General features: G+C 37.3%; 2 protein-coding genes across 2 annotated transcripts; both read right to left on the reverse strand.

Moving 5' to 3' along the window:
• Positions 1-1,064: 1,064 nt before the first annotated feature.
• LOC122021471 (CASP-like protein 4B2) lies at positions 1,065-13,439 on the reverse strand. Its single transcript, XM_042579590.1, has 3 exons — positions 13,037-13,439; positions 12,808-12,943; positions 1,065-1,373 (listed from the first exon to the last, which is right to left on the reverse strand). Exons 1-3 carry the CDS (start codon positions 13,345-13,347, stop codon positions 1,182-1,184), a joined length of 639 nt encoding a protein of 212 aa, XP_042435524.1. The 5' UTR covers positions 13,348-13,439; the 3' UTR covers positions 1,065-1,181.
• An 822-nt stretch (positions 13,440-14,261) lies between these two features.
• LOC122021269 (trihelix transcription factor ASR3-like) lies at positions 14,262-16,396 on the reverse strand. The gene is made up of 3 exons (XM_042579373.1): positions 15,536-16,396; positions 15,325-15,372; positions 14,262-14,706 (listed from the first exon to the last, which is right to left on the reverse strand). Exons 1-3 carry the CDS (start codon positions 16,227-16,229, stop codon positions 14,363-14,365), a joined length of 1,086 nt encoding a protein of 361 aa, XP_042435307.1. The 5' UTR covers positions 16,230-16,396; the 3' UTR covers positions 14,262-14,362.
• Positions 16,397-18,189: the final 1,793 nt, after the last annotated feature.

Consider the following 18,189-nt stretch of genomic DNA (forward strand, 5'->3'; position numbering starts at 1 on the left):
CCACTATTATCACAATTTATTTTGTGTGGTGAATCTCTAAATATTCATCACCCTCTCCCTCTGCTTCTCTCTTGCTATCATTTCAAATTATCCTCACAAGTTAATTAGAGGATGATAAATTTACTATAATAAAGGATGAACTCCTCCAATCCTTTAGTCACTTGACGATTGACTATAAATTGATCTATGATTTATCTCTTTCACATAACCTCGCTACAAATGCAATTTACATAGACATGATCAATGTGATTGAATACACTTCTAAAAGAGAATAAAAGAAAACTTTGTCTAGTATTTTCAGTGTGTTAATCTGATATTGTCTATGGTAGTAACATTCTCGCTGGAATTCAAAAAGAAATTGCCACGATGTCAGTGGATAAATCATGGTCACCTGAACAACAATCAGATTTAGCCAATTATATGAATATACTGAAAAACTGAAAATTACCCATTAATGATAACTGGGTTGCTAATATGTGGCACTTACTATCCATTTCTGGGTAAGAAATCACATCATATCTGTTTTGCTAATGATAATTGTTGTTATGATCTCAATGACAGTACATAAAGAGAGAAAAGGAAAGCTGGAAATTCATGCATGTAAGAAATTAAAAGAAATTATTGGATCATGCAAATACGGAATTCAAGGAAATTAGTTACATTTTTCTACAACTGTTCTATCCTATGAATCAAACTAAGAGATACTTATTCTTGTGTAACTAAATACGCCATAAATAACATTGTTTAGGGCTTCCATAAGTTTCATTACCCTTCACGACCAAATAAATTTCAGAAAAAGAGGCCATGATATATAAGAGAGACAATGAAACCATTCATTCTTACTACTACTTTAGTCATGTCAATGATATTATTACTTCAATAAGTACCGACGGTAGATTTAATTAATGAAACTGTCAAGAACACTCAGCTCATATAATAGTCTTGTCCAAGTAGACAGACAACAAGCTGTGTGCAACTATTGCGATGTATTAACTCTTCGTGTAGCCAAGAAAGGAGTACATAACTCAAAATGAATCCAATGTTTTCAATTTTGATAGTTGACGTGGAAGGGAAAAAAAAGTCCGTTTATACTCTAACAAAGTACAACAAGGGTGTATCAGTACACATATAGTGGGAAACTTATAATACAGAGGCGCAGAGCGGAGTTGAGGGATACACAACTAAAAGTAACTCCGCCTAGCAACTTTGAAGCCAGAGATAAGAGAACATGAACCCAGTGCTACAAATGACAAGAGAGTCATACTGATTGCGACTACTGATATATCAGTGAAGCTATTCACTACTTCCCGTCGCATGCGATCTGTAATTGGGATGGCCGCAGATGAAGCAGAGATCAGCAAGTATGCCATCACCTAAAAACAAAAAGGAGAAAAGCTTTGCATCACTGGAGTTCAAGCATCTAGAAATAGTTATGCAAATTCATCAGAGTATCACACTTAGTCTGCCATGATGAAATCCAGAGGGGGAAGAAGATTACAAGTCGTTATTAACTCTATTTTGAAACACCAGCAGCCATAATATTAATTACAAAGAATCTTGCACCATCCTTCGGTGTAAGGCATATCTGTTAACCTCATTCAAGTTGTGTTCATATATTTCATGGAGAGGAAAGTAGGAAGCTGAGTGCCCCTTGTGTACCATATAGCTCAACATCACATATGCTAAGGCCTAACTATTTTTCATGGTGATAGATCATCTGCACTACATGAAGGGAAGCAAGTAATGCGAGTAGTATGGTTATCAGACAATTGATATCTTCTAATGGCAGTTGGTATTTTAGGATCTGAAATTAGGCTTGCAATCTAACAAAAATGGTCTGTACATGTTTCAAACGTTAAAGAGCTATGTTGAAGGAAATTAATGTGTTCTGTTTCGTGCAAATAAGAGTCTACAATCTTTTATAGGTAAAGTCTCCTGCAACTTTTCTTAGAAAGGATAATCAAGTTATCTGTTGATTGACTGAGTTTTATTCTCAGATCATAAGAAATATTTGTTACTCAGATAGAACACGCTTGGAACACAGGACATTCACACCAGAATAGGAGTGATGATTGGCTGATATTATTGGCTTTCTTAAGATAATAGCCCTCAACAAATTGGCAATGGAAACAATAAGATCCATGTGTCGACCTTACTATTAGCACGATCAACCAAGTTAACAAAATTTGGTTATAGTAAAACTTATAAGCCCAATTTACTTGGAGAGAAAAAGTGGGAAGAGGGAAAATTTGAGAAGGAAAAAAGAGCAGCCTGGTGCACGAAGCTCCCGCCAATGTGGAGTCTTGGGAGGAGGCGGACCACATTGGATCTATTGTACACAACCTTATCCTACATTGCAAGAGGTTGTTTCCACAACTAGAACCCATGACCTCAAGGTCAAACGGTAGCAATTTCTTCAAAGAAGTTTTCCAGAAAAAGCTCTATTTTACTCATTTTTCTTATTCAACCTCTTCAACATCCTTCTTCTTCTACCCTAACCTCCTCTCCTTTCTTTTTCTCCTTACCCATCCTCTTCCTCATCTACTTTTACCCAACCACCCCACTATCCCACTCTCTTCCTTTTTAATTAATATTGTGGTTTGGTTTAGGACATAAGGAGGTTAGGGTAGAAGAAGAGAAACTAAGAAGAGAGAAAATATTGGTGGAGGAAGAGGAAAATGTGAAGAAGTTAGATAACAAGACTAGACAAAAAGGTATAATAACTAATAAGAAAATAAGAACTACAAAAATCTTTTTCATCTTTCTACCTCTATACCTTTCTGATGCAGGATTAACATTGGAGGACCCAATCTTCTAGAGGTCATAACTTTTGACTCGGGATTTAGAATCAGACCCTATCAATGGCCACGCATGCAGAATTTAAAAATCTATATTTGTTAGGGACCACAATTTTCAGCCCAAAATCTACCGTTTAGACCCTTTTCAAAGCCTTTTTATTATTTTTAATAATTTCTATTTTATGGTATTTAGGCTAAGTTTTGATATTTCTGGTAATTAGAGGTTAAGAATTTTCTATATCAACGTTCTGTTTTATTAATTTTTGTCTATTATGAAATTTTCTTTTCTGGTAAGGTTTATTTTTTTTCAAGATTAAAATTGAGGTCTAAAATTTAAGATTTCTTTCCTTTTTAAGTCCAGGGTCTATATAATATATATTATGAAGAAGGATGCTCTATTCTTAATAAAAGTTTTTCTTTTTGGTGGTTTCTCTTCTTGCCTTCTCCTCAATTCCCCTTTCTCGTCTTCCCGCAAGATAATCATTATTTGTCCGATGTCAGTTAGTATCAAAGTGAAGGTCATCATCAGATTAAATGGAAGGTCGTCATGGTTGTGATGCGGTCACAACACCAAGCAAGTTCCAACTGAGGAAGCCTCACACCGTGGTCGTAGCGTTCATGACATAATGACGATGGAGGATTTACAAAGGTAAGTCACAGACTTAACCTAGCGTCTAGATGAGGCGACGCAAATTATTGAGGCCTATGGAATCTCAGATTATGGGATCTCAAATTGTGGATCTGAGTCTTCCTTTGAGAACCCTTTTCACCAACAGACTACATACTAGGAGTGTCGTGGTGGTCGGGAGGAGCCCTATGGAGAACTCAGTTTTCATATTGAACTGCCCATAAAGTACCTCTTAAACTTAAAGGTAAGTTCTATAAAACCGCTATTAGACCTGCTATGTTATATGGAGCTGAATGTTGGGCTATGACTCGAGCACATGAGCATAAGATGAGAGTTGCAGAGATGAGGATGTTAAGGTGGATGTGTGGACATACGAAGATGAACAAAATAAGGAATGAGAGCATTAGAGAGAAAGTCGGAGTTGCATCTATTGAGGACAAACTCCGAGAGACATGTTTAAGATGGTACGGACATGTACTTAGACGACCAATAAATGCTCTAGTTAGGCGATGTGAAACTATGATAAACATGCATATCAAACGAGGAAGAGGAAGACCAAAAAAGACTTGGTTAGCAACAATAAAACAAGATAAAATTTATTTAAATATAGATGATGATATAATAAGAGATAGAGCTCAATGGCGTAAAAGGATTCATACAGTCGATCCCACCTAGTGGGAAAAGGCTTGATTGTTGTTGTTGTGGTGGCAAGTAGAGGGCTTCGTTGATTGAATCAACGAAGTGGAGTAGATTTTCAACTATAAGCAAGTGTCGGAACGGATGAAGGTAAAGTTGATTGCCATCAGACTCAAGGGGCGAGCATCGACGTGGTGGAAGCAAATGCAGCGCTCACGATAAACAGGGCAAGTCCCAAACACTTTGATTGCCTCCATGCTGTTTTTGAAAAGCTGAAGTCAAAGTACTTATTTATCAATACGAAAAAATGTTCTTTCTTTACTACATTAGTAACTTTCCTTAGCTTTATTATGTCTACTGTGCACGCACCTCAAGCAAAGATAGACGTAATCTTGGAGTGACCACAACTGAAGACGTTGCACGATGTTCGAAGTTTCCATGGCTTGGCTTCTTTTTACCGTTGGTTCATCAGAAATTTTAGCACTCTGATTACTCTAATCACTGAGTGTCTCAAGGCACGAGATTTCAAGTAGTCAGAAGAAGCAGAGACTAGCTTTCAACTAGTCAAGCAGAAGATGACCGAGACACTAGTTATGACACTTCCTGATTTTGACCAAGTGTTTGAGTTCAATTGTGATGCATTTGGCATCGGTATAGGAGATGTTCTACGTTAATCCGGGCGTCCAATTACTTTCTACAATGAGAAGCTGTCTGAATCCAAGAGGAATTATTCTACATATGACTCAGAGTTCTATGTCATTGTTCAGTCCTTGAAGCATTGGTGACACTACCTAGTACTTGATCATAAAACATTGAAGTACATCAATGATCAATACAAGCTGAGCAGGCGGCATGCCAAGTGGATGGCTTACTTACAGGAGTTTGTTAGTTATTATCTCAAATTGGTGGGTTTAATTGTAAGTTTTGTATATGAGTGCAAACCGAACCCATTAAAATGATTTAACTTAGGTTTATTGGGTTTTGGTTATTGGATGTAGAATTTGTATGTGTAGAATTTATAGTCTCGCATCTATTATCATCTATGGGTTGATAATAGATATCCACTATATATAAGGTTGGTCCCGGTTTAGGGTTTAATCTTGACAGAACTTTTGGTTCCCCATTGACCTAAAGTTTTTCGGCACTGTCACCCCTAAGTCCCTTGGAAGACCTTCCTTTTCTTTCCGCTGCATCTTCTTTCATAGGAATTATTTTTGGACGACGCTAAAGACAAGGATGACTCTTCAATTAGGTTCTTTGTCATATTTGTTTATGCTTTATGTTATTATGTTATGTTCTCGATGAAATGAAGATCCATGCGCATATGTTCTTGTATTTCCTATATGTGAATTCTTATGTGATTCTTAGAATCCATGTGGTTAGGTTTTTTACAAGAAGCATCAATTGGTATCAGAGTCATGTGTTTTGTTTCGTCGTTTTCATTGGCAATAAAGTTTAAATTTTTCGTCGATTTGTTGGTTGTATGCTAGATCAAGTTTTTCCTAGTTAATACAAATGTTTGATCGTTGAAAATCATATAAGAGAAAACTAGGATAGACTTATTTTTCGAGTTTTTCATGTTTCTGTGAAGAATATGAAGAACGACGAAAACTATCACTGTTTAACCTAATTTTAGATAAAATTGTGATGGTTCAATCGATTGCTTTGGTCGAGCAATCGATTGCCGAGTCTAAAATTTTGAACAGAAATGATTGAAATTCAATCGATTAACAGCCTTAAACTCGTGACTACATCAATTATCAATCGATTAAAATTATTTTTATTCGATTGAGATTGATTTTGTTTCGATTAATTTTTTCGATTGGGATTCTTTTCTTAATCGAAAAAATTCTTTTATTCATAAACAATATTATTACTGTTTCAAAAGAAAAATTAAATAAATAAATAACTGTTTTGTTGAAACAATAAAAGGAGAAGAAGAAAAAATACAAAACAATATGTTTTGTTGAAACAGGAAAAAAAACTTTAATTGTTTCATGCAATAAAAAAATAATTACATTATATATTCTTTTTATGCCGGAATAATTAGGAGATTAAATAATACTATTTAATTATAGAACTTAAAGGAAATTTAGCTTCTTAAGGGAGGGTTCTATATATATTCATGTAGTCGCATACAGGAAGCTTTCGAATCGATTGGGATAATCGATTGGATCATACCAATCAATTACCATAAAGTATCAATCGATTAATAGACCTACTTTTATGTTGTTAAGGCTGATTAAGTAGTTTCTGTTCAAATTAAGTTTCTAGAGATTTCTTGAGTCTATCTACACAATATGCTATTAAGTTGAACTAATGTGTCGGCCCAAAGAAAAGTAACTTAGGTAGGTTTAATGCATTTTGTGTTGGTAGACGTATATCTATGCTAAAAGTAATCGACCCAAAGGAAGGTTACTTTTATGCCAGATATATGCACAAAGTAGCTTATAACTATGGAACAAAATATTATTTTGTTCAGATTATGCACAAAATATGTCGGCCCAAAAAAGGACATATTATGTGGCTGCTTAAGGTTGCTGTAAGTCATGAATCAAAATATAACTCATATAAAGTATCATATTATGCGCACAATGGGTCGACTCAAAGGAAGACACATTGTGTGCCCAATTAAAATTTGAGTTATATAAGAAAGTATCGCTAACAAATAATGTGTCGACCTAAAGGAATGCATATTATTTTGTACTTGATATCTCATAAATAGCTCATTTATATGCATTTAAAATTTTATTTTATTTGTATAATTTTATGTTGCTTATATATTCTTGGCTTTAGTTAAATCGTGAGCTTAAATAAATTCTTTCTTTAATTTCAGTGCAATCTGTAATTGTCAACATTAATAATATCTCAACACTAACTTATTCGAATTTTACTGAATAGAAAGAATACATGATCGTAGTCTTACGCTGCATAGACTTATACTATGCATTAAGGAATGATCGCCCCGCACCTCTGACCAGTGCTAGCACTATAGAGAAGAGGGTTAAATTTTAGCTGTGGGAGAAATCAAATCGCATATGTCTGAGTATCATGAGACTTTCCATATCGTCAACAATAAAGGTTCAATAACAGAGGGAAAGATACACAATATAGTACCTAGTAAGGCAGTAACTAAAACCCTATTCGAGATATGGACGGGTAGGAAGCCTAGTATTAGGCATTTACACATATGGGGTTGTCCAGCTGAAGCTAGGCCTTACAGGCCCAATGAAAGAAAACTGGACTCAAGAACAATTAGCTACAATTTTATAGGTTACTCTGAGAAATCAAAGGGGTATAAATTTTATGATGAGATCCTTCTTAGAAACGAGAAATGTCAAATTCATTAAGGACAGTGGGAGTGATAAAAGAAGGGAAGTATCTTTTGAGAAAAGCATTGGCGATCCTCTTGTGGTCACTAGTATGCGATCAGTTGAGGTATGGTTATCATACCGCATATTATGAGTATCACACATCCAGTGAACCAAGATATTCTCATGACATCTCCAATGCAATTGGAGAGGTCTACCACTAAAATTGAAGTATTGTCTCATATTGATGAACAAGTATCTCAACCACTTCAAATACAAGTGTCTTTAAGGCGATCCACAAGTGAACGAAGAACCACTAATTCTCGTGATTTTGTTTATCTCCAAGAAAACTATGATTACAATGAAACTCTCTCACTTGTGTCGACGAAAGACTCCCTTAGGGTAATCATGACACTTGTAGTTCATTATGATTTGGAACTACATCAAATGGACGTAAAAACTACATTCCTCAATGGAGACATAGAGGAATATATATATATGGTGCAACCAGAGAACTTTGAGTTTAAGAACTCAAAGCACCTAATATGTAGATTAAAGAAGTCCATTTATGGTTTAGAACAGGTGCGCCGTCAGTGGTATCAAAAATTTGATCAAGTGGTTACCTCATATGATTTTAAAGAAAACTCCATTGATCAGTGTATATATGTCAAGTTCAGTGGGAGCAAGTTTGTTATGCTTGTTTTATATGTGGATGATATATTGCTTGCTAGCAATGATAAGGGTATGCTACATCAAACCAAGTCATTTCTATCTAGTAATTTTGAAAAGAAAGATCTTGGTGAAACATTCTTTGTTTTAGGCATACAGATTTATCGTGATGGTCCAAGAGACATTCTTGGACTTTTACAACATGCCTATATTGAAAAGGTACTTATAAGGTATGGTATGTAAAACTGTACACCTGGTGGCACACCTGTGTCAAGAGGTGACAAGTTCAGCCTGCAGCAGTGTCCACCGCTTAAGCTTGAAATAAAGGAGATAGAACAATTCCCATATGCGTCAGCAGTGGGAAGTCTCATATATGCATAAGTTTGTACTCAACCAGATATAGCGTTTATAGTAGGGATGTTAAGCAGATATGTTAGTAACCCAGGATCGTTACACCAGAAAGCGGTTAAGAGAGTGATGCGGTATTTGTAAAGAACTAAATAACATATGTTCACGTATCGGAGATCAGATCATCTCGAGGTGATTGGATATTCAAACTCCGATTTTGCCGATGCTTGGATAGCAAGAGGTCAATTTCGGGCTATATTTTCATACTTGTTGGAGGGGCTATGTCTTATAAGAGTGTCAAGCAAATGCTAGTAGTCATTTCTACTATGGAGGCTGAGTTGGTAGCATGTTACGAAGCATCCAATCACAGGATTTGGCTACAGAACTTCATCACAGTATTACAAATCGTTAATGGCATTGACAGGTTGTTGGGGATCTACTATGATAATAAAGTCGTAGAACTTTATGCCAAGAATAACCACAGTTCGTCGGAGTCCAAGCTCATCAACATTAAGTTTCTAGCGGTTAAAGGAGTTCAGAGTAGTCAAATTCTGATAGAGCACATTAGCACAGATTCTATGTTGGCCGATCCACTCACCAAAGGCTTAGTGCCTACGATATTTCATGCGTATGTTATGGATATGGGAGTCCTTCTTATGGAAGAAGAACTTATCTAGTGAGAGTCTGTATTTATTTTATTACTCTATATTTGATAATAAAGACAAGTATTTTGTTTTGATTATTGTACATACTTAAAGTTCAAAACATTAATGGGAATTTATATGTTTGTTTGACACTCTGACTGTGATATCATCATTTACTATTGATGTTTAGCATTTGATGTTTGTAAATATGATACAGACATTTTGAAATCATAAAGTTGATCATGATTTGCTATTACAGTTTAGCATAAAGTATTTTGCAAATATGATCTGACATCTTTTGAGGTCATTTTAGGACCAGTTAAAAATTGGCATGTACTGATTGCATTTCATGTAATTTACATCTACATCTTGGTATAGGTCATTAATGACATTGGTATTGTGATTACTGTTGGGGCTTGTTACGATCATATACAATAGATATAATCTCTTTAGTCCTATGTCAATAAAGTTAATAGACCAGATTGTTTACAGAAGTATTCTATACCCATAAAGTTTGATATCAACTAAAGTCTTACTTATATTTCATATACAACTCGCAAATAGCCCAAGTGGGAGATTGTTGGTTATTATCTATAATTGGTAAACTTAATTGTAAGTTGTGCATATGAGTACAAACCGAACTCATTAAAATGATCTAACTTAGGCTTATTGAGTTTCAGTTATTGGATGTAGACCTTGTATGTGTAGAACCTATAATCCCGCATCTATTATCATCTATGGGTTGATAATAGATATCCACTATATATAGGGTTAGACCCAAGGGTTTAAGGTTTAATCTTGACAGAGCCTTTGGTTCCCCATTAACCTAAAACTTTTCGGCGTCGTCACCCCTAATCCTCTTGGAAGACCTTCCTTTTCTTTCCGTTGCATCTTCTTTCACAAGGATTATTTCTGGACGACGCTAAAGATAAGGATAACTCTTCAATCAGGTTCTTTGTCATATTTGTTTATGCTTTATGTTATGATGTCATGTTCTCGATAAAACGAAGATCCTTACTCATATGTTCTTGTATTTCCTATATTTGAATTCTTATGCGGTTCTTATAATCCATGCGGTTAGGTTTTTTACAAGAACCATCAGAGTTCACTTTTACACTGAGGCACCAAGCTGGAAGTCTGAATCGTGTCACGGATGCCTTGAATCGTTATTCTTCATTACTCACCACCTTGAGTACCAGCGTTGCAGGCTTTGAGGTTTTCCAGATATGTACACAACTGACCCATCATTCGAAAGAATATATTACTCTTTAAGGTAAAAGATCATGAGCGAGCTTCATAATGAGAGGTACTTCGGGCATGATAAAATGTTGGCCTTCATCTTTGCCGATTTTTATTGCCAAAGTTGACGAGCGATGCGGCCCATTTTATAGATCGATGTTCTCACCAATGCAAGTTTGTACACTTTCTTACCCGTTCCTAAAGCTCCTTGATTCAATGTTAGCATGGATTTTATGTTAGGATTATCCCACACCCAACAAATCTCAAATTCGATTCTTGTTGTAGTTGACAAATTCTCAAAGATGACATATTTCGTAACTTGTAGGAAGACTATAGATGCTACACAAATTGCCCATCTTTACTTCAAGGAAATCATGTATTTACATGACATTTCTCGGTCCATGATTTTAGATCAAGATAACAAGTTCCTCCGTTATTTATGGAAAAACTTATGAGGAAAATTAGGTACGTATTTGAACTTTACCTACCACCCTCAGACCGATGGACAAATCGAGGTGGTGAATCTGAACCTAGGCAACCTTATGAGATGTCTTACTGGGACTAAGCCGAATCAGTAAGACTTGGCATTACCTCAAGCATAGTTTGCCTACAACAAATAAAGAAACAAGATCACAGGATTAAGTCCTTTTGAGATTGTCTATGGGCAGAACCCATCCGGGGTTTTGGATTTAGCTCCTATCCCATGTATAGGATGATTTAGTCCTAAAGTCGATGAGATGACAAAGCATCTTTGGAACATTCATGAACAAGTGAAATTGGCAATTCATGATAACAATATCAAATACAAGACTCAGGTTGATAGTCCTTTGGTATTTTTTGAGGTCGGAGATTTTGTTTGGGCTTATTAACTCGTGATCGTTTCCTTGTTGGTGAGTATAACAAGCTAAGGGATCAGAAGATTGGACCATGTGGGATACTGTAGAATATAAACGATAATGCCTATAGATTGCACCTTCCTAGTCATTTGAAGACTTCTGATGTCTTTGATATGAAACACTCGACTCCTTACGGGCACTGATGAAGCTACTATGAACTCGAGGATGAGTTCTTTTCAACCCGGGGCAACCGATGCAGGATCAACATTAGAGGACCCAATTTCCTGAAGGACATAACATTTGATTCGAGACTCGAAATGTGGTCACACATGCAGAATTCAAAAATCTACATTTGTTATGGAATTGTAACTGCCCAAATTCCACCGTTTAGACCCCTTTAAAAGTCTTTATACTAGTTTTAATAATTTTCATTTTTATGGTATTTAGAATAAGTTTTGGTATTTCTAGTATTTAGAGGTTAGGAATTTTCTATATCAATGTCATGTTTTATTAATTTATGTCTATTGCGAATTTTTTTTTTCTGGTAAGGTTTCATTCCTTTCTTTACAAGATTAGAATTGAGGTTTAAAATTTAGGATTTCTTTCCTTGTTAAGTCTTAGGGTCCATATGAAGAAGGATGCTTTATTCTTAATAAAAGTTTTTCTTTTTAGTGATTTCTCTTCTTGTCTTTCCCTAAGTCCTCCTTCTCGTCTGCTCCCAGGATAATTAGTATCTTGCCCGGCGTCACTTTCCAAGTAAACAAGAGGGAAGATTTTTTAATTCTTTCTTCCTCTCCACCTATCTATCTATACCTTCTTTTTCCTACCACCAGTAGTAAACAAGGGCTGTTAACATTCTACTCATGCAAGGAGGAAAGATGCACGAGTTACTTTGCTTATCTGATAGTAAGTCAGTCATTCTATTGTTAGATAGGGATTTTCTTATCATTTTCCTTCACTAATTCATTTCTCTCCTAGTCCTACTTCTTGATCTTATTTTCCTCCAAGTATATACAAAGGAATACAAATAGATGACTAGATGTACCAATTACAACAATAGATTGTCAAAATTGTTGATTGTCTGCAAATTGCTTGAGTTGCAAGTCTATTCACAGTTCAATCTAAAGGCTGCAAATACGTTCTCTAATTGAGATTAATATCTGAGGCATTACATGAGAGGCATTTAAGAAAATATTAAAACATGAAACATACAATATGAGCAAAGATCGAAATATACATAATGAAAATATTTATGTCATAAATTAAAAGGTAGTAAGAATAGAAAACATAACAAATTTTTAACATGGCTCCTGACTAAATTAAATGTCAAGAAGATTATCATAATTTTTTATCATTAGATATTGAATAGATTTAAAATACAGACGAAAAATTCTTAGAAATGAACTTTATGTTCAATTAGTGAGTGTAGCAAAGAGCCACAGATTTCTTGTAAATTAAGTAAAATGTAAAAAAACTCAAAATCAAATATCTTAGTTACAATATAGAACATTTAAAATTTATTTGCTTTTATTTGGTCAAGAAAATGTATTTATTTTGCCAATGTAAATGATCTTAGTTGCAGACTGTCAGGACTGCTCAAAAAAAAAAAAGGAAAAAGGAAAAAGAAAGAAAGAAACAAAGATCTAGGGCTAGTAAATCGCAGATGCTCTCAAAAGCTATAATAAGATTCCAACCAACCTGATCTCCGGCGAAATCGAATGTCCAGGAGTACGTCAACGGCGCTAAATCCTTGCCGGTCATGAACCGGTGCGCCTGCCTGAGCAACTGCACCATCGAGTACACCATGGCTATCGCCGCGACCGACAACAAGTACCTACAAGGCAAAAATTTCCCACCGCCACTTCAATCCCAAAGCCAAACGCATCCAAAGGCATCAACTCGAACATCAACAACCGATCGAGCGCACCGGTACTCCTGGTAGCGGTCGAAGTTCATCCATCCGCCTTGCTTGTTGGAGGCCAGCAAGGCGACGGCGACGAGCGAGAAGACCCAAGCCAGCGCGCGGAGCACTAACCCGACCTTTTCCAAGAGGTCCTCCCTCTTCCACCTTCGCACCACGGAGCGCACTACCTTGCTTCCGTCGTCGGCGCCACCAGCGGCCGGGGTGATCGGAGGATCTTTCTCGACAACCGGAGGCGGCACAGGGGCCACCACCGGCACGATCGACCTAGCTACTTCGGCGTTCTCGTCGGAGGACACTGCGACTGTCGAGTCCATTGTGAGTTTGTTATCGTGGGGGGCGATTGCGGAATCAGGCAGCGTGGGAAGGGAACGAGAAGCCAAGCATGCCTCGTAGTGGAGAGTGGGGACGGCCAAGTGTGGGAATCGACGACTAACGATAACTCTGGATTCAGATTTACCCGAATGGGCCCTAGCGATCCACCAATGGTAACCGCGAGCAGAATGCGAGTATTGAACGGAGTGAGCGAAGTGTTGAGTCGAGGTTGGGGAATTGGCGAAGAACGGTGGGAGGCAGATGGCACTGCTCAGTGATTCGCTTCTGAATAACAAAATTACCTTATACACAATTTTTAAATAGAGAAAAATTAAATAGATTTTTATTAAGCATCCCTCTCCACTTTTTTTTAAAATAATTTATCTAAAATATCCTTATATTTTCTGATCATGCTAATTTCTATAATATATTATTTGATTCAGGTAGAAGTTAGATTGTTAGCTTAATTTTATATATTAACACTTAATACATTTAAATGAACATAATTTAATTTACAATTCAATGTAAAAGTTAACATATAATTTTTACAATATATAGTAGTCACTGGCTAACTTCTATATACTGTAAAAATTAACAGCGCTAAATATAAAGATATTTTTAAATATGGGATATTTATTTATTTGGAGGAGCACTTCAATATGATCCTTCTATTAATTCAGAGGGTTTTTTTTTTTATTTTTGTCCGTTATAAATAACAAATTAAATTAAAAGATCATATTTTTTGGGAAAAAAAAATCCATGCTAAAAAACTAGCTAGACAGTAAAAGTTTAGCTGCTTTAACCCGTTGTTGCTCTGCAATTTCTGCTAAATCCTAGTGCCAAAACTCTATGTGAGCTCACTATTACACTATTTGAGATAGATCATTCAAAGAAAAAAAATGTCAAAAAACAAAAAAAAACAGAAATGAACTAGTGATTTTAATAGCCAATTCACATGCTTCTCCGTAAAAAACACCAGTAAATCCACCTTGAATGTCTCAAAGTGCTCGAGCTTTGCTATAACTTGTCAGCTATTTTGCCTAGAGCGTCTGCGAGTTTGCCTAGAACATCAAGCAAGCTCTTAGCTTGGTCCTTTCTTAGATCTCTGTCCAATTGGCAGTTGAGGTTTTGTGCTTCTAATTGCGCTGTCAGCATTCTGCTGTTCCTTTCTAGGACCTCAATCAGTCTGCCCTGCAGCTGCAGGTCGCTGTCTTCTGCTGCTGCTTCTGGCCATGTCCGTCTCCGCTTCTGTCCCTGGTGCGAGTGCGAAGGGGAGCCCTTCTCAGGGATGTCATCGTCATCACCATCATTATCATCCTCATCTTCTTCTTCTTCTTCTTCTTGGTTGTTTTTAGGCGTTGCTACATAAATCCAATTAATGTATCAGATAATTATACTACACTGTTGATTGATTGAATGAATTGACGGCATTCTACTTTGCCTCTGGAATGCTACAGCAACAAGAATCATTCAATAAATCCATCAGAGTTTGCTTGTACTACTAACTTATTAGAAACCCACACCACAGAAGCTAAGAGAAAGATTGAGAGAGCTCGAGAGATTAATAAATAAAGAGAACTTTAGGGTTTAGGTATCCTCCTTTCAAATAGATTAACATATTATTAGTTAAAAAGGTTCCCATAATCTTTAGATGTGATAACCAATTACAATGAATGTGCAATGATTCGTAGCTGCATATTGAGTTTCATCATATATATATATTCACTAGTTGAGCAGAAAACTTGAGGAACACAATCACACAACAGAAAATGGCATTTTAAAGAGGTGGAAGAATCTAGTTAATTATTCATCTCGATCAAAGAAGCAAGATCATGGACTGGGCATATATCCACTAATTAATAATTCCTTCCCTCAACTTTGAATTCAGGAGACTGGAATTTATGCCACAAGAGAGCAGATTTATTGAAATCTATTGAATTGATTATGATTGTTAATGCTATAAAATACCAAGGCATTACCTTGACCAGAATCTGACCTCCCTTGCTCAGTTGATTCCCACTCCTTTTCTACTCGGTGGAAGATACGCATGGAAAAGAAACATCAATCGCATGAGATGCTCAAAAGATTTAGAAACGCATGAGAAAATTGTAGTTTTGAATAGAAATTTGCAAAAAATTAATCGAATGATTATCGATCATGAAGGGAGGTAGAGGATCAGCATCCATTTACCTGAGATTGGCACGGCCGCCACTGGTTGCGGTGGAGGCGCCGGATCCTCCTCTTCCTCTTCCTCCGCCTCTTTGTCTTCCTCCAAGTCGGAGAACAGTCCGTCGCCCGCTGCGGTCCGCCCGCTGTCAAATACGGCCTCTTCCTCATCCACCGCCGACGACGGCGTCCGACGGTCGCCCTTTTTCTTCCCCTCGTCCTCTTCTGCGGTCTCTGCTTCCGGTTCCGGCAAGGCCGCCCCGTCGAGGATGTCATATACTTCCCGGTCAAAGAACCCCGGCAGCCTCCGCTCCCTCCTGACATCGTTCCTCATCGTCCAGAACGACTCCTTCCCCTTCCCCTCCCACTCCTTGATCTTCTTGAAGTCGCCGGCGAGGTTGCTCCACCTCTTCCGGCACTGCACCGGGCCCCGATTCACTCCGCGCCGGCCGCAGTAGGACGACACCGACACCCACTTGGGTTCCACCGGACCCGCCGCGACCACTGCCGCCGCCGCTCCCTCCTCCCCGCTTCGCCCCACCCCGCCGCCGCCCCTCCCGCGCACTCTCCCGCGGCTCTCCACCACCCGCTTCCCCTGTATCAGCACCAGTATCTCCTGTCTCGTCCACCGAGGCAACCGCGGTAGCCGCCCCCCTCCCGGGCCGCCGCCGCCGCCGTAGTGGCCGTTGGACCCCCCTGCCTCGACGGCGTTTGCCATTTCACGGCTTCGTCGTCGATCCCACGTAAATCCTAATCGGCGATCTAACTGAAACGGAGCTCCCCATGCACAGCCTCCTCAAAGGCAATTAAGAGAGAGAGAGAGAGAGAAGAAATAACAAAGAAATGAGGGCAAAACAAAGGAGGAGGAGAGGCCTTTCATTAAGCCCTAATTATCCTTCTTTCCCTTATTAATTCCATCTTTAATTATCAATCTTCTTTTTCTAGAAAAGTATTTTTTAAAATCCATGGGCGTATAATTCTACACTATAAAGTCGTATCTTGACGTTAACATGGCGTGGTAAAGATACCATGGCGATTGAGGAAAACCATTGAATGTGAGAAAGCCAAGGGGGCATCCCTTTCTTAGTTTGGGAGTTGATAAGGCACTACCACCCTCTAATTCAATCCCCCTCCTTGTCTTTGTCTTTATCTTTATCTTTTATATATAGAGAGATGAGATCAACTGTGATTTGTTCCCGTCCTAATTGGAGTTTTTTTTTTCCTTTTTTTTTTCTTCTTATTTAAGATTATTATATATATATAAAAACAAGAGTTATTAAAATTTCAACTTCTATTTTTCTTTATATGATTACTCTTCTTTAGTTTTCAATCAATTATGGTGAATTTTGATATCCAAAACTTTTGCTATATAAATAAGTTTCGCATCCATATATCATTTTGATTATTATTATTTTTTTGCATTCATAATATGATCAAAACATAAGAATCTTTCTACCAAAACTGTTTGTTTTTCCTTATTGAAATTGAACTGATAATTCTTATTTATCATGTCAATACCAAATCAACTCTAAAAGCAAATTAAAAAAAAAGTTCTTTCCTAATTTAATTTCCTACACCAAATATAATGATCAAGTGGGCATGCCTCTTGGAGGTTGGGAAAGGGCTAACGATCCACAACACAACTAAAGCCACCACAAAATCTTCTCCTAGCAAAGTTGTGGGGGCAAACTGAAATAGCATGGACCCTACAAACAGAAGGCACCATGTGCCAACACGTGGCCCGTTAGCGTCGAAATCCATCCATTATACTTAGTTTTCAAGTCGATTTGGGTAATGGAGAGGATCTATGGAGCTGCCCCTTTCGGCCACTGGAAGGTGAGATGGAGCCTTAGTCGATGTCAATGCCATTGCCAATGCTATCTATCTTGTTCCCTTGCCTATCCACGAGGTGATTGATTAAGGGGGTGGAATAATTTTAAGATTACATATATGTGATTAAAAAGTACAAGTGGATTGCTTGTGCCTTTCTTCAACACATTATTTCCTCTTTTTTTTTTTTTTTTTTTCTTTTGTGGTTTGTTTAAGTATCCGAATTTATATAATTGCAATGTGACAAGTTGTAGGTATTGTGTCACTGATGTGTGCATACATGTGTGGGATTAATTTAATTCATTAGTTGGCTTAAGTAGAACTTGGCTTATGTTGCATACTTTAATGTAGGGTGTGACCTAAGTGCCCAATTTAAGTTGCTTCTTTCGCCGGCCTAGGACCACAACCCTTCGAGAGAATACTATTTCTCCGACTTGATTTGATCCATCCAATTTGTCTAAGCTCAAATGACTATTTCCAATCTATTTGATTCTTTTGTCCATCAAAATCATTTGGCCAACTATACATACCTTCTATTATTATTTCTTACTCTAAAGGCATAGCCGAGTTGGTCATCACATGCTAGTTTTGTAGAAATAATTAAGGGTCGATTCCTAATGAAATCAACGGAAAATACTCTCCCATGTGGTGACCTGCTCGATTTCCTGATTTATATCTTTGTAGATAACTGTGAGGGCAACTGTGTACGGTGCTCGGGGTCAGCGTATGACATTTTTTTACAGAAATATTAACTCAATTGGTTGCCTCAGAATATAAGCCGAGTTGGTCACTACGTGATAAATTTGTAAAAATAGATAACGGTTGATTCTCGATAAAGTCGACAAAAA

The sequence above is a fragment of the Zingiber officinale genome, chromosome 9A (genome assembly GCF_018446385.1).
Source record: "Zingiber officinale cultivar Zhangliang chromosome 9A, Zo_v1.1, whole genome shotgun sequence".
In the NCBI taxonomy this organism is placed as follows: Eukaryota; Viridiplantae; Streptophyta; class Magnoliopsida; order Zingiberales; family Zingiberaceae; genus Zingiber; species Zingiber officinale.

What these genes read in the sequence shown, in the direction of transcription:
- LOC122021269 (XM_042579373.1), bottom strand. Translation starts at nt 16,229, where the DNA reads ATGGCAAACGCCGTCGAGGCAGGGGGGTCCAACGGCCACTACGGCGGC. An exon ending in GGCGGCCGTGCCAATCTCAG is followed by an intron (nt 15,373 to 15,535) that starts GTAAATGGATGC and finishes TCCACCGAGTAG; the next exon opens with AAAAGGAGTGGGAATCAACT. An exon ending in GAGGTCAGATTCTGGTCAAG is followed by an intron (nt 14,707 to 15,324) that starts GTAATGCCTTGG and finishes GGATTTATGTAG; the next exon opens with CAACGCCTAAAAACAACCAA.
- LOC122021471 (XM_042579590.1), bottom strand. Translation starts at nt 13,347, where the DNA reads ATGGACTCGACAGTCGCAGTGTCCTCCGACGAGAACGCCGAAGTAGCT. An exon ending in GACCGCTACCAGGAGTACCG is followed by an intron (nt 12,944 to 13,036) that starts GTGCGCTCGATC and finishes TTTGCCTTGTAG; the next exon opens with GTACTTGTTGTCGGTCGCGG. An exon ending in TCGATTTCGCCGGAGATCAG is followed by an intron (nt 1,374 to 12,807) that starts GTTGGTTGGAAT and finishes TTTTGTTTTTAG; the next exon opens with GTGATGGCATACTTGCTGAT.